The following is a 26,280-nucleotide window of genomic DNA, read 5'->3' on the forward strand; positions in this document are numbered from 1 at the left end:
AGACTCTGAAAACATTTATAATGTTAATAATAGAATTGAAATTAAATTTCAATATGAAATTATAATAATATAAAAAATAAAACCAATATTCTATATATTATATATTATTTTGTAGGTATACATTAAGTACTACATTTTACTGATATATTGTAAAACCGAGAATGTAATATCTATATTTTTTATATTAAAAATTTAAAACATATTATTATTAGAAAGAGAAATTATGAAAGTGTGTTCAAATAATATCCTATACTTCATTTGTATGATGCGCCAAAACAAATAAAGAGAGCAAATAATAAGAAAAGGACAGAAATAGAATAAAAATCCAACAATTAGCGCCATCTTCAGAGTGCCATAGATTAAACACAAATATAGATAAAGAGAGCAAATAATAAAAAAAGATAAAGATAGAATAGGAATTGATTATTATCGCCATCTCTTGAGTATCAAAAAGACTAAAAATGGTATTAATGATCAATTTTTACTTTGTCTTTGTCTTACTACATGCTCTTTATATTTGTATTTAATTTATATGTACAATTATAAAATATAAGTAAAATTCTTTCATTTTAATAATCCTTTATTCTACTGTACAATGTTATAGTATTTTGTTTACAGTTCATATATATACAATTATATTATACGATAGTTGTCTTGTAAAAGATTCTATACGTTACATCAAGCTTTGTAATCTTTCATTTATATACAAACTTGGTAAAGAACTTGATTTTTTCAATTACCCGAGAAACGATCAGGTATTATAAATCGAATAGATGGACATGACTTTTAATTTTAAATTAAGACTTATAAGCTATTTATTTGAGTATTATGAATAGATGCACACTGATGTCATGTTAAAGTGTTTATAATATTATTCCATAATTTATACTAAGCACTCTATCAACAAATTTATATAAATAAAAAATAATATATATTATAAATTTTTGTGACATGTTTAATTTTTCTAATATTTGGATAAAAGATTTATGGCATTATAATTAAAAACTTTTACTAATATAATATATAATAATATATATAAACATTATACATACAAAATAAAAATTATAAAAAGATTAAAATTATATAACTTTAACATGACAATACAGACATGCCCTAAAGCATAAAATAACATAAAATACAAAATTATTCTTCAGTCTAACAAACGATCACAATACACATTTTATGATTATTTAAAGTATAATTTTTTGTTTTATATAAAGACAAATCATTGTTAATATGACAAAATATATAATAAATCGTTTAAAAATGATATAAAACACAATTTCAATTAAAATAGAATTATAATCATTTAATTTTTTTTAAAAAATTCTAAAAAAAATAATCTAATCAGATCATTATACGAGTATTTCATTATTTTTATCAACAACATGTAATAATATATAATAATTAATTAACAAATGAATCTTAATAAATTTTCACCGATTGTGAAACAACTAATGATATATAATTAACAAATTATGTGTTTCATATGTATTTAGGTATTAATACATTGCTTTCCATTAGATATTTTTTATTAAAATATATTGCAATACAATATTCTAAGATAAATACATATAAAATTTTCGTGTAACATATATTAATAAATTTATATTTTATAATTAAAAAAATAGAAATTACAATATCTCATGTTTGAAAAAATTAAAATATAATAATAAATGAACATGAGTATAAAAATTTATCACGAGTTAAAAATAAATCAGAAGATAGTCTTATTTGATAAGCAATGTGTTAATACAAATTAGAAATCTATATCCATGAATCTATATTGTAAAGATGATATTATAAATTTTTAAATTTGGCCACAAATGCGAGAGATTCGCAGTAAGTTATTTATTAATATCATTGTCATGAATGTCATGAATGTCAAGAAAGACATGATGAACACGTGTGAATATTTTATGTCTTGAATTTGAAATGTTATATTCTTTATCATTTTAACAAAAAAATATTTAAAATTAAAGGATGTTTTTAAATCTAAAATATGAAAATAAAATTTAAAATTCTGAAATTAAAACTTATAATAAAAATATTTTTTATAAATCTAATTATTCACACGTGTCTTACAAAGAATGAACAGTCATACATTGATTAATAATATGAAAAAACGATTCTTATCTAAGATATATCATTTGACAAATTCTAGAAGTAAAATTATTTAAATTAGTACAGTAATTTGTCTATTTTGGTTATTATCTACATTAAAAATTCGAAGAACAATCAGCTGCAATGTATCTTATGCATTAAAAATTAATTGCATCACTTCGAAACTTGGAGTAAATGATTAAATCGTTTGGTCCATTTTTTTCAAATATGCTCATAAATGTTTCTCTTAGTACATTATATTTTTCATTTTCAATTTTAACTAGTTTAATTTTATAAGCAATGAAATATAAATTGTGCTAACACTAAAAATTAAATAGATAATTATTTTATTCTAAAAGAAATTTCAAAATTTTTGTTGTTTATTAATTTAAAATTTATATTGAATTAAAAATTATAAAAAATAAAAATTTTCGATGTTTTAATAATAAAATAGAATATTAAACAACTATAAAAGCGTGTCTGTCCACAAATATATATGAATAACATATTGAAAGTGGAAAAAAAATTTTAAACTGATCATTTTTCATAATATACTATTTTATGTTAAAAAGGCTATAAATAAAATAAAAGATTGTAAAAAATTTAAAACAAAAACATTCAACTATTTTTTATTCTAATATTTATTGATGAAATTATTTTTTATTAATCATTTCGATTAAAATAATAAATAACAAAATTGATAGTTATTCTATCAAATAAAATATTAGTTATTGTGATATACATTGTGTGCACGCTTTTAAATATTTTAAACATTTTGTTCACGACAAAAACTATAAAAAAAACTAAAAGAAATCTAGATCTTTAATGATGATAATACTAATAGTAATAACTAATAGGATCACATCTTTGGTACGAGATAAGTCAGTTTCAACAAACTTATTGTTATCTAGCTTCTCTACCAAGTAACTACGGCAAGATGGGCGAAATTATTAGATTATTTATCTTTGCACTGAACTCTTATTGTTATTAATATTATCAACTTTCAGAGCAGGACAAAATTTTTGTTTCCATTATCACTTATATATCAACTTTCTGTCAAACAATTTTATCATCTAAAAACGACTATTTTACATCAGCATAACAGTCTTCATTTGCATTATTAAATTTCTCTTACATTCTTAATAATAATGTTTTAGAAAGTTCCTCATTTCTTTAATATCATAACATTTATCTCTTTTTACCTCATATTATTTAGAATTTTGTAAATTGTGCCATTTCAAAGAAATATATCCTATAAAAATCATAATAATATGAATAAAAATCATAATGAATTTAAACTATTTTAATTATTTAAAAAAAGATTAATTTTTAATCTAGAATCCATAATTAAGCATAAGAATCATTAAATTAAGCATATAAACTTACCTAATTATTGGAATGTTTATGATAAATTAACATATACTAGAAATTCCATGAGTTAAACTCTTTTCAAGAACAATATGAAATTCACTTAAAGGTTCAAGAATATGAATGAGGAAATTTAATAATGTAGAATTTCTTAAAAAAGAAGTTTCTTCATACATATCCGCGGTAGAACGCGCTTCGCTCATTGGTCGAAGCATAGAATGAAGAAGCTGCTCTCTAAATAAAAAAAAGTAAAAATTAAATTCATAAAAATGTATCCGATATTAAGTTATTAAAATTATAATTTACCTCGCTGCTAAACATATAAATAATTGAAATTTTCCATCTTTACCAAGAGTTTGACTAAACATATTAATTTGATCGATTAGATGACAATAACATCTTAAAGTTGCAAATCTTTGATTATTTTCTGCATGAATTCGTCTATCTCTATTAAGCCTCTGAGAATATTCGTCCATTTGTTCCAATAAAGAAATTTCAAAATTTTCTTTTATACGTACTAAAATAGATGAAAAATTCATTTTATTCATTTTTATTTCATAATCTCATTTCATAATCAAAAGTTTTATAATACTTTTAATAAATTATTTTTAATACTTTAAGAATAAGAAAATAATAACGTACAGAGATAATCCCAAACATAAAAGTTTTTCCCAAATATCCTTTGATTTTTAAATCCAAATAAAAATATTTGTTCTAATGATGGTACAAGACCACCTTCTCCACAAAGTAGAGCAGTCAAAGAACCATCTTGACATTCCCTTCTATAATGAAATTTGACAATTGCATTTACAGATTCTCCTATAAAATTATATAAATTTTTAACATTTTCATTATAATTTATAATTTTATTATATTTATAAATTTATTGTAACATATTATGTATATATTATTAATTATATCTTAAATTGATATGAAGTAAATATTTCTATTTAAATTAGAATAGTATTTTATTGATATTTACCCAACATATGTTGTAATTCAACTTGAGATAATATGGGACGTCTAGGTATGCTAGGAGATCTACATCTTGGTGGTGTTGAACATGACTCAACCAATTCTTCAATATTACGTGGTATCAGGGCGCCTACTAATAATCTTTCGGTAGATCCATCATCAATACCTTTGCCAAGCCATCTACCACAAGGAAATTTAAATGTATGTCCTGTAACTTCATTTCTTATTACGACGTATTCTACCATCCATTTAGGCGAAAGACCGGTATTGTCATGTCCTATGCGTAATGTGGAAAGCACACCTAAATTTTTATGCTAAAATAAAAATTATAAAATTATTTATTTACAATATAGTGCTTAATAAATTATTAATGCATAAGAACACATACATGAAATACAAATTCTAATGCACCCTTTGGTATTGGAACTGGATTTGTTTCACAAAGTGTGCCAGAAATAGCAATCCAGCTATTTGCTGAAGTGGTAGCTGCGCTAGCTTTTCGACTAGGAAATATAACAACCCTGTATGGCAATTTTGTAGTCGGATAATTATTTGTAAAACAAAAATAATCAACTGCATTTAATGTTAAAAGATGATATAAGAATTGTTCCTTTTCTTCTTCACAACGTAAAAATGCCGAACGTTTATATTGACTTCTAAAAATAAAACAATAATATATATATATATTTTTTAAAAATAAGAAATATAAAATAAGTATTTAATTCCATTTATTTACAATATATTTACAATATTGCTAAAATTTTTATTTATATATAAATTAAATTAATCAATTTTAATATTATAATAAACAGATAGATTATACATATAAGTATAATATATTTTTAAGCTCACAACTTACCTTAACAATCTATTATCTGATAATAAGGTTCTCAAATGACGAGAAAGAAATTTTTTTTCAAGTGCTAATCGAACCCAAGCTCTGGCATATCCAATATGCGTTTTAATATCAGTCATTGCTTGTACATTTCGAATATCAAAAAGTAAAGAAAATTGTTCAGGACCGACTTTTTTATCTCCAGGAGACTTGTGCTTATCCGTGCCTCGTGTTGGTGAATCGATCTCCAATGCCAAATTCGGTAGATCTGTTACTGTTAACAAAATCCAATAAACAATAATTTTAGATAAATAATAAATTCATTATTATAAAAATATTTCAAACAGTACATGCATATAATTCCATGCTTTAGACGAAAACAAAACGACTGAACTTTAGGCATTTTAAATAAAAAAATTTATTTTAATCTTTGATTATTTATTATCAATTTGCAATTATAATTTCCATGCTAATTATATAAATTTTATTTTTCAATTGCATATCATTAATAAGTAAAAAAAAAAAATTACATTCATATCTATAACATTTGTATGTTATGAATATCTATTAAAAATTTTTTTATTTATATATCATTTAAAATATCAATGTCAAATCATGCGATTTATTGACATTTACAATGATTATTAAACATAAATATAAAAATAATATGTTAGAATAAAATCTAATTGGATATTATTATGGCAAGCCAACATTACGCGGCTTACCATTAAAATTCTCCTTGATATAAGAAGCAATTTCAAAAATATTTTTGCCCTTTAAGGATGAAATTAAACGCTCCGGTAATCCAAAAAATTTATTTGGTGATTTCTTGGCTATTTACAACACAGAAAAATAAAACAGAAATAAAAATTGAAGAAAAATAACTGAAAAAGAATTATTGCATATTTTAAATTGAGATTACAACTCAAAAGATAATATTTTATAATTAAATAGAATTATTTTCTATTTTATTATAATATTAAAGATAATATAATATAAAGATATGTTATTAATTTATATCAATATCAACAGTTTGGCACTTTATATTGATATTTTATATCATATTAAAATATTTTATTCATTTTTGAGTTGTATATAATATATTTAATAATTAATAAAAAAAATGTAATGAACAAGTTTTTTTGTATAAATAAAATTAAAATTGAATAAATTTAAATAAATAAACAAAAAAATAAATTAATAAATAATTTAATTTCATAATATAAAAAATTGTTTTTATAAAATGTTATATATTGTTTTAAATTATATTTTACAATAACAAAATAATATACTTCAAATGATTATTGATAGAATCAATAATTTAGAAAATAGCAGCCAACATACTCGCTGATATAATATGTGCAATATTAGCAAAAACATATAGAGTCAAATAAATAATTATTTATAAGTAATGTGTCACTTACAACTAATACAGTGCAGAGTATCTACGTATGAGAAACTATCTCTACTTTTAACACTTTATTTGAAATAAAATAAGACACGTACAATCGAATCGCTTCCGCTCCACGCACCACGATAATGCTGCATTTCCAAATGTTATGAAATTTAGTGAATATATTTTCCATAATAGAATAAGACTGTATAAAAAATCTTAATAAAATATAACAATTAATTTTAACTTACCAGGACAAAGAAAGTTAGAATCTAGAGGTTTATTCGGATCGTTACATTCTTCTACTTTTAATGCTTGATACATGGTAAGATGCGACCAAAGAGCACTTTTCCCCTGTTTGTTTTGCAATCCATGACTCCAAACTCGTTCTAAAAGATCACAGAGACTAGCGACTAATGTATTTTCTTCGACATCCGATAAAGATTCACCTCCATGACCTAATGCAACTGCTTCGGAACCCATTTTTTCAACCAACATTCTTTTTGTTTTTGATTTACAATCCTTTAAATAATAAAAAAATGTTGATATTATTTTTTAATAATAAATCTACTTTATTTTTATTTTTTCATAAATATACCTTGAGCAATTTTTCAACAAACGTCCAATTTGCTTGTGCTATTAATGCTGGACTCATATCCGCGGATAACTTAGTTTGAGGTCGAGGTGATTGAGTTTCTTGAGGTACCTGATTCTTTCCATTTGATTCTATGGATTTCATTTTATATTTCCATTGAGTTTGACCTCTTCGACTACTATTATAAATAAAAAATTAAAATCAATAATTGAAATATAAATTACAAAATATATATTTTTGAAATAAAAAATAAAATTTAATAATTAACAAAACTGGAATAACGATTTATTTTTAAAATGTAATGTTACAATTTGAGATATATATTCTTACCGAAGTATACTACGCGTGAAGCAGGAAATAAAACAATAAATGTTAATGTTTTTTTAATAACTTACAATTAAAATATTTAAAAATGTGTTTGTAAATCAAATATTTACCTTTGAGCTGGTTCTTTATTTAAAGCAACACTATCTAATAAAGGAAAACTTCGGAAATATGCTGCTCTATGAGGAAGAATTTCAGTAGGTGGATTTGTTTCAAAATCAACATTTGTTAATCTCTGTTCCAATATTTTTTGTGATTCTTCGATACTTGTACAAGATTCATAGCGTGTAGATCGTATAATACCCTCCCCAATTTTTTTTCTATAATTAAAGAAATTTAAATTGAATTATTTAGATATGAAATGATATAAAAAATATTTTTTTACCTTAAAAAAGAAATTCTTTGATCAAAAACTCGTATGTTAAAATCAAGTTCACTCCATGTTGACATAACTTTGCTATCAACAAGAGATGCAAACATTTGCGTTTCTAGAAATCTTGATAAAAATGGTAAATGCTGCGTGGGTTGATCGGATAAAAATGTAGCTTTATCAAAAACATGCATACTGTCCCTATTATTCAACCATTCATCTTTATCCTATAACAATCGATTTTCTTTTTTCAAATACAGACTTATTGCAAAAGACAAATCATATACAAAAAATTGTTTCATACTTGACTTGGCTGAATAACAAAATGCTCGTAACTAGAAAAAATCTGTACAAAACGGTTCAAAAAAATTTCCCTAATAGCATTATTAAACATAAGTGTCTCTTGATATTCTTCTTGAGGCGAAAGTACTCGTTCCTTCACGTTGTCTTCCACTGAATCAATATCTTCTACATTTACCCCTGAAAAAAATTAATAATAAATAAAAATAATAATACTATTGGTTTTCTGCGATTAAATATATTGTTTATATTATAAAAATTGTTAATTTATTATTGTTAATTTATTAATTGTTAATTTATTTAAGTCTTTTATTATTAATATATTTATTAAGAATTTTTACTTTTTTAAAAAAATATAAAATATAAATGAACATAAGAAATTTATATAAATTTAAATGAAATTTATAATTGAAAAATAAAAAATCTTTACCCGTTCTTTTAACAATATCTACTATCCTTTGTAAAGTGTCTGATTGTGCTGTTGGTTCCGGTCGATCCCAATCTAAAACATCGTGTAAAGAATGTTTTCTGCGAGGAAGATGAAATCCAGAACCAGGAAGTGTCAGACTACTAGTCATGATGTCACCATTATAATGATTTATGACCATATTATCAGTCCTGAAAAAATATTTCAATATTAAAACTTCAATGAAAACAAGTATTTAGAAAAAAAAAAACATTTTTTACTTACTTTCCCGTGAGTGGTACTTTGTACTTGTTTAAGAGAGTTCTAATCTCATCAATAAATTGCATTTTATGAGGAAATACAGGTAATTCTTCTGGAAATTGGCTACTTTGCTTATCTATATCTACATAACAAAGATTTGCCTGTAATCAAATTTAAATAAATTAAATGCTTCTTTTTTTTCTTAACTTGGATTAAAAAATGTCAAAAAGATCATATATATACAACAATTACATATAATAAAAAGAATAAAATTTTAAAAATTTCTATTTCAATTAAACATTAACAATTCCGATTTTTTTTAATGAAAGAAATTTGATTTTTTACTTAATTTTTAAAATTTTTAAAATTCATATATCAAAAAATGATGAAAATTTCGGAGTTATTAGGAAGTGTTTAAATAATATACTCACTTCGCTGGCAATTTTCAATACACCGCCCTCGCTTTGCGCGTGTAAACCCATTATAAACGGTACTGGTGCGTCCAAGAAATGATATAGACTGGCAGGCAATATCGGCACGTACACATGTTGCCAGGAAAATGGGAATAGAAGCGCCGTTATGCACTCAGATACCACCATCAGCTTGTGGAAATCCGAACTCCTGAGCAAAACTTGATTCTCTAATAGGACGCACGTGAATAATTGGATCACGCAGTCCGCGCCAAGCCATGTGAACATATCTTTCAGAGGATAATCTAACATCGGTAATTCTTGTGATGGCGTCGGTTGATGGATAACTAGCTCTAAAGGCGATTTTGCTGGTTCATCGTTGGGAACGAAGAACTTTAACGACTTTCCAGGCAATGGTACCGGCACATTGTACAACAGATTGTATACATAGGATTCTAAACTAAGACCAGGTCCTGGATGTCTAGGAACACATCTACAAAAATAAATATTTGATTAATTTTAAAGGAAAAAAAAAAAAAAGCTAAAATACTTAAAAATTTATAATTCCAAAATAGTTTAAATTTTCAATATTATGATATCTTAAAAAATATTTCAATTTAAATTTCATCTTAAAGTTATTTTAAAATAATTGACAAATGTTGATAATTGATGTTTAAAAATATTAATATATATAGAAGCAATAATATATAAATTTAAATTTTGAAAAAATTTACTAGAAAGTTAAAATTTTCAATTTAAAAATTAAAATTGAAAAGTAGATGATACTACTTTAAAATACTTCTTTCAAGAAAATCTTTTGTCAAGGATCTTTTATATTATTAAACCAGGTAAAAATGCTGGAACATTACAAGATGATAATCTAGATCTTTACTCACTTGTAGAGATTAGTGAGGAACGTTTTCGCGGCATGAAGGTAAGGTTGCTGGCATAGCAAGGATATCGATTTAGTCACTAGCAACTTGTCTTTGGTGGAGTCGTAGTAGCCTAACGCAGCACTTGGTGAATGTGCTGATAGCTTGAAATGCCGTGGCAACGATCGCGTGTTATGTCCGTCCTGGCCTTTCCTTGCCCTGCAAACGCATTTACATGTATTAAATCTTCACGCATATACTTCTTATTAATTTTCATATAATTTCAAATTAAATTTCTTTCGCTACTTTATGTTGAATTGATCATCTTGAAATAATACAAAGTACTCGAAGAAAGTTATATGGAAAAATTATAAAATTTATCTTTTAATCCTCAATTTCGATGAATATGGCGAATTTAAAATTCAAAATTTAAATTACTTTATCAAATTATACAAGTTTCCAAGATGATAAATTCTTTAGAGAATAGATAAATTCTCTGATAAATTCTCAATAGAATTATTGTTTTTCTTTTATCTGATTAATATCATTTGAATTTATCTTCTATGATAAGTTTCAGATAAATATATCATTTTATAAAGATATTATAAAGTAAAATTATTTATCGTTTGCAAAAAACTATTCAAATAGGTATTACAGAATAGAACAGAAAGGAAAAATTGAAATAGAACAACGATTATATGTATAAGAAAGATAATGCTATATAATCCAATAAATCAATAATAATAATGCCTGTTCGATTATTCGGATACAATTATTTCAATGTTTCCAATAAAAGAACTTGTAATTACATCTTATTATATGTTTAGCATTTAAAAGTTATACAAGGTATTATATATATCTGTCTAAACCTTTTATCTTAATTCCATACTAATTATAGATAAAATTTTCCAATTATCCTATCTGGCACAAAATTGCAAATTTTGTTTCAAATCTCTATCATTATTGTTATATCTGAAAATTATAATTGCTTTCATATTTTGTAAATATAAAATATGAAGAAAGAACGATTGCATGATTCTATAATTATTCTCAATCTTAATAGGATTAACTATATTCAGAAAAATAAGCAACGCAAAGAACTCACGTTGGTGGTGTACCATTTTGGCCGCTGCTAAGTTCCGTGATGTGCATCGCTTGAAGGGTTTGCATAGCTGCACATATCTTTCGATTTCTGCACTCCTCGTAGAAGACAAGGCTGAACCCGTAAGTTCTGTGTCCATCCTCTTTCGTGAGCACGAACGAATGGAACGTTGGCTCCACCGAATGTTTCTGTGTTCGAAATTTCAGGCCACTCGGTAGACAGAGCTACAAGATTGAATATCTTATGAACACCCGTTGCACACAACGCCTTTTCATTTCTGTTAGTCCGCTCTTTCCATCATTTTTTCTTTCTCTTTATTTCTCTCTCTCTCTTTTTTTTCTTTTTTTTTTTTTTTTTGCTATCCGCAACTGGGACATGCTAACCTATGTATACAACGTCGGTGATCGCGAACAGTGTGGACCCAGTTTACCGCATGTAAGTTATGTCGAGTATATTGCACTTTTAATTTTACGTCCCAGTAATTCTATTAAAACTTGTTGGAAAGTATCTCTTTCTTTTCCTGTATTCATTTGTGTGTGTTATTCAAAAGAAGCTATTTTAGGAAGCTCGATTTTAATATACGGTAAGTGCTTTTAAATTTGCCGCCTGCAAAATTTGAAATTGTCAAATAAGATGATCGAATAATAATATACAAATTTGATATATCGATAAATTGTGTTACAATATACTTTTGGCAAATTGTTTCGACAAATAATCTATATTTATAGTTATATAACAATAATAAAATTTATGCATAATGATTTATATATAGAATGTAGATTCAATATGTTAATTTCCCCCTTGTATTTATTGTTTTATTAATTTTGCTCAAATTTAAAAAGAGAAGAGAGAAAAAGAGAGAGTTAATGATAAGAAATTTAATTTGAAATTATTGTAAGATATTAAAAGGATGACAGATTAAAAAGATATATCATTAAAACAATCATAATTTATAAAAAAAAATAAAATTTGTTAGCATACCATGCAAACAGCATGTTCGTCAAAAGGATTCCATGGAACAGAATCTGGATAGTGTCCCAATACTTTACTTTTATATGCTCGGTCTAGAGGTGTACATTGTAAAGAATCACCTGAAACAGAAAAGTGAACATTTACAATTATTAACGTATAATATATGCAATTATAATTATAGTTTTTAACAAAAAAAATCTTAATTTTATCATTACTTTGATGAATATTAGAAAAAATTTTTTTATTAACTAGTATAAAAATTAAATGTCGAAAGTGTATTATCTTCGTGAACTTAGAAACGTGATATTTATAATCATAACACGCTTAGTAAATGATGTAGCTGTAATACTTGTTAACGTTAAGTGAGACCGTGACCTTTTAACCAAATACTTAAATGCGCTCTTTGTGTCATATACATATGTATAAAGGTCTTCTTAATCAATCTTCGAATCTTTTCTTAAAGCTAGATAAAAGAGGGATTTAAATTTATATTTGAATTTTTTGAACACTCTTTAAAATCTTTTCAAACAATTTTTTTCTTATTAAATTATACAATTTAGATCAATGTACGAATAATTTATGGAAAAAGGTATAAATATAAAATTAATTTTCAATCATTTTATAAAAAAAATTCCAACAATAAGTTATCATTACTTTTCTAGTCAATTGTATATTTTTAATTTATTTTTTGTTTCAATCAATATATCATCTTCTATATTTTCAATACAATATTCTTAAATTCTTTTAATATTTTTAATTCAACTACTTGAAAAAAAACCTCTTCAAGGAAATATCATTACAACGGGGTAATTAGTCCAAATTTCTTATTGTAAGAGAAACGTTCAAGTCGGTCAAAGCTTTCTTACTAGAAAAGTGACATGCATACACATTTCAAGAAAAAAAAACATACAAACATATATAGAATGAGAAAAAAAAAAAAAATTCCACGTTTAAAAAAGAGTTTTTACAGGAATTTAGTCCAGTTTGCTTGGTTTGTCTATTGTTCTTAGTTCAATATAGTCTAAGTATATCTTGAAACTTGCAACTTCTAAAACGAGAAATAGATGTAGAGGAAGAGAAAAAGAAAGAAAAGGGACAGAGCCTTTTTTCTTTCCTGAAAAAATTAAAATCTCACTACGGCAACGTCGACAAGTTGTTATTGAACGTGGTACATATTTCAGAGCAGCTCGACCTGAATGAGTCTGTTAAAAGTCTTGGCGATGTTCCAGTTGTTTCGTGTACCACGAATACAACGGCACCCTTGTGCAGGGTTAATCGTTCATGATCGAACAGTCGTCCAAAGAGATGGCAATGCGTGTGTATGTGTATATGTGTATTCGTGTATATGTGGATTCGTTAAGTAAAAATTTAATTATACAATTATACAATTCATGATCAACAGAAATATTTATATTAAATTAAATTAACAAATTAACATAAAATTTGAATATTTTTGTATCTTTATTATAATTGTATATACAATATACAATTTTTATAATTTATTAGATTGTAATATAATAAAATATCATATATCATCTATTGTTTTTAAGAATAAAATATTTGATAATTATTTACAAGATATAACATTATTAATAACAATTTAAATGATCTCTATATTTTTAAAATATTTTAATTCTGTCCACATATATATAATTGAAATAATTTTAATTTCAAAGATATATATATATATATATATATATATATATAAAATTCAAAATTTATTTTAAATTTTAAATATCTTGAATCTTGATTATAAATAACTTATTGGCAAGGAAAATTTATGTCAGTTAAACGTTCGATAAACATTGATCAAAATTATTTTAGGTTAGGAAAGAGCATTATGCATGATGATAACTTCTTTTAGTTACTGTTAATTGTTATACATATCTAAATTATTTGAAATAATCATTATTGAAAAACATTTTTTATTATTTTCAATCATTACAAATTTGGAAATTTAATATTGATAACAAAATTTAATATCCTTATATATAATTGAAGTTTATAATAGGAATTCATTAATTTTTCTCATTATTTTCTCATATAAATCTTTTTTCAAATAATAGAAATTCAAAGTTAGATGAATTATGTGAATTAAATAACAAAAGTTCAATTAATTAGGTATTAATGAAAATTAATAGTTTCGTGTTAATTACACAAGTTCTCAAAGATAAAATATGCCTCGTTTCAATTCAATTCAATGCAATAAGTAATATAGAATAGATTATTAAAAAATCACCGTTATTGGAATATATAAACATTATAAGTTTTCGACATATAATATGTGAGAGTAATTTATGACCAAATATTTATTATATATATATATACATATTGATTTCTATATTATAACTATAATAAAAGAATGGAAGATATAATTACTATTAATAATTACAGAATTTCTTAACAAGATCGTTCGATTCCAATTTATTTTTATCAAAACGATAATTTCAATTCTCTTTACAATGTAATAGAGTAATATTGCTTGGGGTAATCAGACGGTCACATTTACCGATTCGAGGAACCAGCCAAAGATTAAATCCACTCGGTGATTTTAATTGCCGTTATCAACTGTTCTACGGACTAATCTCCGCTTGGAAATTCCATGAACAAAATAACGACGATAATTCAATAGGCCGTGCAATTTGGCAATCACCATGTTCAAACTATATTTCGATGAATATTTCTTTCTTTCTTTTTTCCTTCTTTTTTGTTTCAATCGAAACATCGATGATTGATAGAATTTTTCCATTGTATTATTTTAAATATTAACATGGCATTCATGATAAATAATATGAAAGATATTCATGTATTTAAGATATATTAGATATATAAGATATATATTAATGTAAATTATTTTATTTTATTCATTTATTTTTTTATTAATTCAATAAAGTATGTATCTTTTATTGATAGAAAATTGTAATAATTATTGAAAATTTTTAATATTTTATATTTTTGTGCTTATATTATAAAATAATCTGATTTTTATGTCTTTCATTTTTGGCATATTTCGATTACGTTATAGGTTATGTATGTCACATTCTAGCAGTATGTCATATTCAAGTTGTAGCATATTTCTAATTATACTATTCTAAATTTTTTATATTATTCAGAAATATGGAAAAAGAATTTAGAAAAAAAATTTCGAAGAAAATATTAGAGAAATTGAGAAATACATGCATATCTAATAGTTATAATAATGATAACAATAAAGTTTTCTATAAGTGTATATTGTTAGGTTAAGAAAATCGTGCGAAATAAATTCGTGTTAATTATCGCGAAAATTATATTACCTAACAAATGGGAGAAAATAAAAGTAAAAAGTAAAAAGTGAAAAAAATAGGTCAGTGGTTGAACAATAGCAAAAGCGTTACACAATGCTTAGCCATCACCGATACCTTAAGAAACGTTGATGAATAAAAAGGAAATCAAATATTACCTTAAGTGGCGTTCCTTTTTTCCCAGGGCTACAGAGGGACTTTTGTCATCGTTCAAGAGGTGTTACATTACTGTGCTATCGCTTAGATTACAGTTAATACAGTTCCTGGCTGGAAGAGAAAGCACCTACGCGTTTTCTATGCGATATACACTGCACGTTATGCACTTCTGTCATCAGTGAGCTTAATTGACCGAAGAAAATTGTATAGCGATTGCTTAGTTAAACGATGGGTGCTGCCAGTGTCCTCGAACATGCACGAAATTTCTTTTGATTTTATCAGATGAACTGCTATTTTTGCATGAGAAAAATTTCTTCTTACTCATCATTCTTTTTCTGTTTTTTTTTTTTTTTTTTTTTTTTTTTACTATTATAAAAAATCCTGAAAATTTTTCCAAGATTATTTTTTAATTTTTTATATATGTGAAAATAAATAAAGAATCTTTAATTTTTATTAAATTACTAATCATTTAAAAATATAAATGAAATAAATATTTTCTTTTATTGTTCGAATGGCGAAATCCGATTTTGACTATTTATAAATATTATTTGCAAAATGTTCACAATCAAGTATGGAAAAGTGAAGAAATTTCGCTTGTGTTTCTGGCACAATCGTCATGGATGAAGTCGTATAACTTAATTATTGTCGAGAAAAAAAAGAAAATTACTTTGATTAATATTCTTGCTTTCATCTTCGACTTTAACCCCAATCAATATAATAGTTTATTATACATTTCAATAAAATTTATATAAAATTGTATATGTTTTTTTATTTTCCTTAAATTTAAGGTAGATTTAAAACTTTCTTAATAAAAATTTTTAAATAAATAATACAGAGGAATTTTATTACAACTTTTTTAAATATTCTGTTTTGATTGGGAAAAATTAATAAATATATGCTATTGATATTCAAAAATTTATATCATAAATAAATAATAGAAGTCTATTATTAAAATTAATTAAATTAATTAATTAAATACTATTATAAAATTTTATAAAAAAAAATTGTGTGATTAGCTTACATAAGGTTTTATATGTATAATAATTAAGAACGTAATATCTCATGATTGATATAATAATATTTGATATTAAACTTGTATAATACTTTATTTAAAAAAATAAATTAAATACGGATCATTAATTATTCATAATAATATGACGTAGATATCTAATTTCACTAATAAGTATAGAACCAAATGAGAAAACCAAAGATTCTGTTACAACCGTGTATAAAACCGCAATATTATTGTAAACAAGTTAAAAAATTATTATGAATTCAAAACATATTTTTATAATTATTGATTATATATATATGTATATTTTAAAATATTTAAAATTTAATTCTTTTATATTTATTCTTTTATACATGTTGATATATGATACATACTTTTTAAACAATTTAATACCAAGATTTATAATAATAGTAGAAAAAAAAACAATTAATTGAGCAGTGAAACAATTAATTAAATGGTTTGAGCAGTGAAATGTTAAGACAATTAATAATTTATTCATTTTTACTTAAAAAAATTGCAAAATGAAGAAAAAAACAAGAAGGAAAAAGGAACAAAATTCGTCTAAAAAGGGGAAAGTAAAACCACTTCACTTTGTTTAATTCTTCACTGGATGGTACATGTAACACTTTCTTAAAAAGTTTACTTATTTCACTCGTTATGCAAGTTCAAAAAGTGTTTTTCTAGTGATTGTTCAAAATCTTATTAAAACTTCTCTCGCAAATATTATGTTATTGAATAATAAAACAGCATTCTATCTTTTTTTGATTTTTTTAGATAAGTAATCTCTTTAGTATAGAATGCAAAAAAACTCATTATGCATAATGCATAATGAGCGATGCAATTAATTTTTTTTATAAATGATACATAATATTATTATAGAAATTTAATCAATCATAATAACTATTTTATATTATTAATCTTATAATAATACAAAATAATATAATATTTATTATCAATTATTGTAATATAACATATAATAATAAATTACAATAAACATGGTAACATATCATATACCATGGTGAGAAGATCAAGCTACAAAAGTATAGTTACAAATGCATGCACGATACGTCAGCAAAGATGAAAGGCAGGAAGAAAGAAAGATTATAGCCGAAGAGGGTAACGAAAAACGAGCATTAAACGTTAGATGTGCCCCTATAGTGAAGAAAGTATTGATTTGAGGGTACGTTACACGCGTGAGATCCTGTATAACAACTATTATCCATGAACACAAAGGGCACAATCTCGAATGACTTGAAATTTTGTCAAAGAAGTATTTCATCGAGTGATGGAATTTTTATGAAAATTTTTCACTTTTGTTATTCATATTTGTAAAAAAAAAAAAAACAATAATAATAATATTTGCAAAAAAATTTTTTAAAGCATTCGTACAACATTATAAAATTAAATAACGATTAAAATTCATTTCTTACAGTGTTAAAAAAATGATTATTGAAAAGTTGAATGTCATTTAGTCTTTCTTTGTTCTTTTTCACGCCATCCATTTTTTGTCACGCTCTTTTTGAACACAACAGCAATTCCATTTCCATTAACCCTGTTTCTGTTTCTTTCATCTTTTTCCTTTGAACAATTTTGCAAATATTTATATACTTCGGGCTAATGAACTTGTACAATTTATAAATATATATATATATATATATATGATTGTAATATGAAATGATAAATGATCTTTAATTTCATTTCTTATTAATTATATTAGATATCTAGTTAATTTTTTAAATATTCATTTTTAATGCAATAAAAATAATTCACTTTATTTTTATTTCTTTTTTCAATGAAGACCATGAATTAGAAGACAGCACATTTAAATATATTCATATGTTCTTGTCAATTTAATATAATAAAATCAATCATAATTGCATTGTTCTTTTTTTTTATCATTTCAGATGCTCAATATGAATGGTTGAATAGTTAAGCAACTACATGACAATCGATAAACCAATGAGTTAATCCGTTTCTCATCAATATTCTAGTTTTTTTCAAACTTTAATATTGCTAAAAATATTTTCTTTTAAGAAAAGTTACATTGCCACACAAATATAAAATATTATTTTGAGTATTACAGAATATAAAATAGGATTCCGATTTGGAATCATTTTATATGATAATTTCAATTTCAAAATAATATTTTTTAAATTTTCACTAATCTTATCTCTTAATTAAATTACTTTATTTCTTATTAAATTATTATTCTTATTACATTATTATAAAATGATTGAAGCAGAAACTTATTTTTTACATAAATAAAATAAAATAATATATTATAATTATAAATTATATAAATATGATTATTATGCAAACAAATAAATAAATAAAATTTATTTAAAAAATAAGTTTTTTGTTAAAATATTAAAATTATAATTTCATTTCATAAAGAGAAACATATGTTAAGCTATATGAGACATTTTCCCACATCATCAAAAAATAAACTATTTTAAACTTTATTATTGGATGATTCACTTTTCATAATAATGTAGTTAAAATAAAAATAAAATAACAATTTTAATCTTAATTTATCTCGAGAGATAAATCATATCTAATAACTTGATGCGTTTAATACTTCATAGACAAAATATCTTCTCTTATATCAATAAATTATAATTTGTATACATATCTTTAATCAAGAACAAATATTTTGAAACGTATAAAAATTATTGCTCGCGCAGCTCATATATAGACTACACTATTTCACTTTGCAACCATGCTTCCGCCCTTTAAATGCGTACTTAAATGATGTGGATCCCCTTTACGCACAAATGACCTCGTATATATGATGACGTCATCACTTACGCAAGTAAGAAAAGATAGGAAAATATTTGAAAAATACAAATGATTTATTTTCCGTGGTGTATTCAATATCTTAAAGACAGATATTAGATCATTAGTCATATAATTAATGTAATCCATTTTTATTGATGCTACTTATGATAATAATAATACTGTATTGTTATAAAAGTAAACATGATTGTAAAAGTTGAACAAATAACGATTGGAATGCTTTGTATATCAATAGAAAGATAATCAAATGATTACTATCATACAAATGTGTATATAAATTTCATTAATATACGTGATCTATATGTTGTATATGTGTTACAAATGTGTTTTTCCATAATTAATATCAATCATCGTTTATTTATTTGATAACTTATATCTTATACTTATATTTACCGGTAGTAAGATTTTTATAAACGAAATAATTCTTACTTTATTTCATCAAAAGTTCGAAAATAATATATTTTTATGTTTAATGTAAAGATATATATCTATATCTATAAAATAATACAACATAAAAAATGATAATAATACGATAATATATTAGAATTATTTATGATATCAATTTTAAAAGAAATAGAATAAGTAATACTTTTATTTAGTACAAAATTTCTATCTACTTTCTCTTACTTATTATCTTTTTTATTTCCAACGTTATCTTTATTTTAAATCATAGTAAATAATTTTCACTGTATCTAAATTTACCAGTGGTAATTACAATCGAAAAAAATCATAATAAAAATTTTTAAAATTGGTCCAATAACTTTCTAAATATTTGAAAAACATATGAAAATACTTGTATATAACATTATATATATATAACATATATAACATTCATTATGAATGTGTTCATTATAAAAATGTAACTAAAAATTATAATAAAATTTTTATTTATCAATAATAAAATTTATAATAACAAATTTTATAAACTATGATATATAATAAATTTTTTAAACGATTTCATTCATTTTTTATTATTTCTAAAGTGATAATTTTATTGAAAATTTTTTCTTTTTGAGCATTCATTTCTGTTTTCAATATTTATGTATTTTGTATATTTTTATCTTTCATAATAGTGCTTTATCTTCCAATATCTTCCATTATCTTCCAATAAATATTGATAATGCAAATGTTGCTAATGATTATCAATAAAATATCGCCAATTTATTATTTTAGATATTTATACGAATAATTTAATTATTATATCTTTAATAATTGTAGAATATGTAGATTTTTTTAAAAGATATAAATAATTGCAAATTAGAATTCAATTAAGAAAAGTTGTTTTTCTATCTTATCCCTTGGCAAGCATCGTTTGCTATAGTTAGTCAGACTTGTTCAATAGCTGAATTTTCCAAGGGACTGAATCGATCGAATCATCTCCCTATACCAACATATTAAATTGACGAATGGGTAAGTTCGAATATACTTGCTGCTTCTATTGAAAGATATGAGAATCTATTATAACGGAAGTCATCCAAAACCAAAAACGTAACAAACTCATAAATAATAATTGTTTTGTTCGATTCGATCCATTTTTTAAAACAAACCCAATCATTTATTATTTAAAATCATATAAAATTTTTTTATATATAAAAATATAAATGCTTTTTAATATTTATATCTTTAAAATATAATTTCAATAATATATATATATATATATATATATATATATATATATATTCTTTATATTATTATCTTCAAGCAAAAAAATAAAAATATCTTAATAAAAAATTAGAGATGTATTTGAATATATTTGATATATTTAAATTTTATCAATCAAATCGATTAACTAACTAGATAATATTCGATATCATATTGGACAAATGTCCTGATTAATTTCGTTACTTTTAAAGGTACTCATGATACATTCCAACATCTGTTGCAGCTGCTCTCAATGTGTAGTATCTTTAGAATTTCTCCCTATTTCTTTGTCGCATCGCACTTTATTCCTCATATCCTTCTTTAGAAAAATTCGAAGAAACTATTACATATATATCATACGAAAATCCGTTCTTCATATTCTCATTTTTTTAAATAAATGTGTAAAATTATTTACAAATCATTATAAATTTTTTTCTTTAAAAATTCACCAAGTTTCATAATTTGTTTTAATTAATATAATTAATTTCTCGTCATATCATTTTCAATAAAAAAAATTATTATTGTTAATAAAAAATTTACTCAATTTCGATAAGATAAGTTATCGAAAACCATTCGAAATCTGAAAATTAAATAGATATTATCAGCAATTTTTTCATAATTTATTTTACATGATTGACTAAATACATCGAATGGTCGAGATAGAAGGTTACAATTCAATGAAAGCAAGAATTATCTCCTTTTTGTTATTATTATTCACAATTATATTTTGTTCTTTGTGGAGAATGTTCTGAAATGCATCAGAATTATGTTTCAATTTATAGACTATATATATTTTGTAAGCAGACGTTAGTAAAATTGCAAATTGCTTTTCATTTTATATCATGTTTCTTTTAATTTCTTTTAATAAAACGTTGATAAAAAATTCAAACATCATTCTTTTATTTTTTTTTGGATAAAATTACAATATCTATTTCTTTTTTTATATAAAAATATTCAATGAATAAAAAAATTTGAAAAGTATATTTTAAAAAAATTAACTATTTATTAAAACAAAAGTAATTTATTTTTAATTCTTAAATTTTGAATTTTATGATATATATAATAATTAGTATAAAATTAATATTAGAAAATTTAGATTTATAAATTTTTGAATAAGAAATAAAAGTAAATTTAAGATTTTAATAAAAATCATTCTAATTAAATCTTTTTATTATTTTAATTATATATTATTAATAGCTAATTGCTCAACTATTTATTTTTAATTAAATTGTATTGAAATTATTATTTGATATTCATTAAAAAATTAAATAATAGAATACTATATAATGTTAAAAATGGTAATAAGTTACAATGTCGAGATTGCAACATTGATGCAGTAGCAATAATAATATCCTGTATTTATACAAAGTGGCAAAATATACACACGTGTTGCACTTAACAACCATAGAAATTCATAGCGAAATAAATGTGTTGTAACATAATATCAACCACTTTCATCGGCTAGTGCGTGAGTTTTCAGGATTGAGTTACGACTATCTGATCACCTTGAAAATCTAACAATATTACATAAATTCTTCGAAAAAGCTGATATAATTAAATAAGAATGATATTTGATTTTTTTTTTTGTAAAATGATTTCGAGTACGATAAAAAATTTAAAAATATTGCCATATAAATCTAAAAATAAAATAGTAAATTATTTGAGAATTATTTTATTGATTTTTAATGGAATATTTAATAAATATTTTTAAAAGAATTTAATAAACAATAAAAAATAATATAATTTAAGTTTTATTCCTGATAATTCAATGACTAAGATATAATAAATTATATAATAAATATTATTCTTATTTTCATGTTTTGTATTTTATTGATAATATATAATAACATATGTTTTTTTTTCTAATTTATTGGAATATTATATTATATTATCAGAAGCATAAAAAAAATTGTTTAAATAATTAAAAAAAAAAAATAAAAAGATTTTTAATTTTATTCTGATTTCTAATCAATTTAATCACCATTTTTCATTTGAAATATATTTTCACATACTTTATATTTATTACTATATACTGAAAACCAGTCTTTTATTTTTAAATAACCGAAATTGCACATGAAGAAAAATAAACATGGCCGTGAAACGTTAAATAAGCAAAATAAGCAGCGCACGAAGTTCGTGTAAGTTAGATAAATAAACAGAAGAAGTTGCAGCCAATTGCTAAAATCAGACAAGTGGTTGTTGTCACCATCATGTTCATCTTTTAACGTAAATTTTTTTCAATAATATGTTGCTATGTAATAAAACGATCTTTTGTATCATTTTTGGAAAAAATCGTTTGAACGAAAAAAACACCTTTCTTCTCAAGAAGATCCGTTGCTTGCTGTCCTCATTGTTCGCATTTCAAGCAGTTTTGCGCAGCCAAGTATTGCCAACTGTCAGTCGACGAATAGTCGAATAGTAATCAAATATTCAACAAAGTTTATTATACTAGTAATTGCATTTTCAATGATACTAATCCTCTTTTTATCATATTGCCACTAATAATCACTATATGTAAACAATACACAAAAGCATTCTATGGAAAATATTGAATGATACATAAATAAACAAAATTATTAATTTCAAAATTCAAATTTACGTATGATATATTGTATAGATTTAATGAAATAAGAATTTGGATAAAAATTTATTTGAAATAATATTAAAAATAAACTAATAATTTGAAATAACAAATTATTTTAATTACTTTATTATTATTATTAAAATATAATAGAAAAAAAATAGTTTGTCTCATATTTTGCGTTAAAAATTAAATAAATTATTTTGAAATAATTTTTTATATAAATTGATTAATTTAAATAAAATAATAAGTAATATTGTTGTGTAAACTTATAGTAAAACTTATAGTAAAACTATGAGAAAATCTGTATTTCTCAATTATAAGAGAATAAAATTATATTTAAAAAATTATTTCGAGAAACATTCATCTAAATAAAAAAATAAAATAAAAAATATAATTTATAGCAAAATAATAAAATAATTTTTAAAGAAATAATATTTAATCTATATTTTATGAAAATTTTTATTATTTATATTACTTGTAAAATATTTGAATTAAAAAATATTGAATTGAACATTTGAATTGGAAAATATATTTTGAACAAAATAAATTGTATGAATTAAAATATTATAAAATATTTCCATGCAAATTAGAAAAAATATTACTTCATTATTATTTTTTACAAACAAACGAGTTATTGATTATTCCATATATAATATTTATTCTAATATAAAAATATTATATTCTAATAGAATTATTTGATAAAAATTTTTATAAATAATCTGAAAAATATTTCTCTTTCTTCGTAAAGTATTTCATAAATAAATTAATAAGAAAAAAAATATTTGGCAAAAATATATAACAATTATATTATTTTAATAACAATAATTTTTGTTAATAATAATATAATAAATTATTGCATTTAATATTTTATGATTTTCATGTTCAATATATTTAATTATGAAAAGCACGACAAACATCCTTCATAGATTAAAAATAAATGATTGAAAATATCGATTTAAGTGATATTAAAAAATATAAAATTAAAAATATACACAATGAACTTAATTATTATCGAGTATTTGGAATTCTATTAAATGCGACTTCCATTTATGTTATTAACTTAATAAGATTATATGATTTATTTGACATTGATAGTTATTTATTTTTGAAAACATGTCAAGAATAAAATAATCATTCATAAAAATATTACTACAAAAAATATAATACATATAAATATTCAATGAATATCATTTTTTATATTTTATCGAGAAGAAACTCATGATATATTCGGATAATTTGTCGAGTACAAAGCGATATATTTATTTTGTAAGGGGTGCAATGGCACTTCGATTGAAATTCACGTGTCAATCACGTGCAAATAAAACAAATAACTATATAATTTATGCACTACATAAATCATTAACTATTATTATTAGAGAAATTAATCTTATAATCAGTTACAAAGAAAACTTATCTAATAAACTGATAACGAGAAAATAATAAAAAATAATATAACTTTTCAAATTTTTGAATACAACCATAAATAACTAGTACAATTTATTAGTTTGAGATATATTATCTAGCATTGCGCAACATAGTGATTTCGAAAATTGCAACAGTAGCAGTCTTCTTGTTAGAATGTGAAAACTATTTAATATATATAACAGTGATTTAATTTATTAAAAATTGAATAAATAATAAATGGTCATTTTAACGAATCTGCATATTTTATTTAAGATACACGAAAAAAAAAAAAGTAAAACTTACCGAAATACTTATCTGGCTCTAAGCCAGAATCTTTGTCCAGTCCACATATGACAAAATAATCCGCGAACCTCTGTGGATGTTGCTCTGGTCCGCGCATTATTCCCAGACTTCCGTTCATTTTATCCAGAAGAAAAGGCTCACCTCCGCGATACACGAAGCATCCTCACGAAAACGATTTCCACATTATGAACCTCCACGAAACTGTCATTTTACGCGAGAGCGAAACAACAGCTGATGTTGACGCGTACAGAACGTAACGCACAACTCCGCGGAGTGCGGACCTTTCGCCGCGAATAATTGATCTTTACTTTACAATATGAACTTGGTTACGAATCGTTATATTCGTATAGTTGGCGCTAAAAATTGGCGCGTATTTTTAAATTACAAAATTCTCTTAAACTTAAAAAAAGAATATTAAATGAATAATATTATTAATACTTAATTTATTCATAAAAATTAAGCAATAAAATAATTTAATTTTTATATAATATTTTATATTTATTATTTATCAAAACATATCGAAATTTATAAATACTGCCAAAAGAATTTATTTAACAATAGTTTTATTATATAATTATATTTATGCAATTTGAGATTACACATTTCTAATGTGTTGAAAAGTGAAATTTATATTTATTTTATATTTTTAATGCATATTCAATAATATATTATGTATAATTTATATTTTATTATATATAATTTCAATTATGATTATGAAATATTAACTTTGTTAAAGATTATAATATAAATGAAAACGAAAAAATAATAAAACGATCAATATATGAAGCATAAATATATTTTGTGTTGGTAAAACTGA

General features: G+C 23.1%; 1 protein-coding gene across 7 annotated transcripts; it reads right to left on the reverse strand.

The window, feature by feature from the left end:
• Positions 1 to 3,305: 3,305 nt before the first annotated feature.
• Positions 3,306 to 25,765, reverse strand: LOC412128 (DENN domain-containing protein 5B). 7 transcript variants are annotated; one of them, XM_016913745.2, is made up of 22 exons: positions 25,464 to 25,765; positions 12,296 to 12,405; positions 11,318 to 11,538; positions 10,237 to 10,431; positions 9,362 to 9,833; positions 8,955 to 9,091; positions 8,694 to 8,881; positions 8,268 to 8,443; positions 7,979 to 8,190; positions 7,707 to 7,913; positions 7,600 to 7,608; positions 7,273 to 7,447; positions 6,926 to 7,196; positions 6,788 to 6,823; positions 6,007 to 6,114; positions 5,306 to 5,555; positions 4,835 to 5,102; positions 4,454 to 4,760; positions 4,114 to 4,290; positions 3,778 to 3,988; positions 3,490 to 3,705; positions 3,306 to 3,355 (listed from the first exon to the last, which is right to left on the reverse strand). In XM_016913745.2, exons 1-21 carry the CDS (start codon positions 25,579 to 25,581, stop codon positions 3,516 to 3,518), a joined length of 4,038 nt encoding a protein of 1,345 aa, XP_016769234.2. In that variant the 5' UTR covers positions 25,582 to 25,765; the 3' UTR covers positions 3,306 to 3,355; positions 3,490 to 3,515. The 7 variants fall into 7 exon arrangements, with proteins under 7 accessions (XP_016769234.2, XP_016769236.2, XP_016769235.2 ...); XM_016913747.2 differs by lacking the exon at positions 25,464 to 25,765 and adding an exon at positions 15,726 to 15,857; XM_016913746.2 differs by lacking the exon at positions 7,600 to 7,608 and having other exon boundaries at positions 25,464 to 25,764.
• Positions 25,766 to 26,280: the final 515 nt, after the last annotated feature.

This window comes from Apis mellifera, linkage group LG8 (genome assembly GCF_003254395.2).
Source record: "Apis mellifera strain DH4 linkage group LG8, Amel_HAv3.1, whole genome shotgun sequence".
Classification (NCBI taxonomy): Eukaryota; Metazoa; Arthropoda; class Insecta; order Hymenoptera; family Apidae; genus Apis; species Apis mellifera.

Coding starts and splice junctions, on each gene's coding strand:
- LOC412128 (XM_016913745.2), bottom strand. CDS start 25,581: ATGAACGGAAGTCTGGGAATAATGCGCGGACCAGAGCAACATCCACAG. Junction 7,914..7,978: donor CAAAGAATTTCTTTTTTAAG/GTAAAAAAATAT, acceptor CTTTAATTATAG/AAAAAAAATTGGGGAGGGTA. Junction 6,115..6,787: donor GGAGCGGAAGCGATTCGATT/GTACGTGTCTTA, acceptor TGTTGTAAATAG/CCAAGAAATCACCAAATAAA.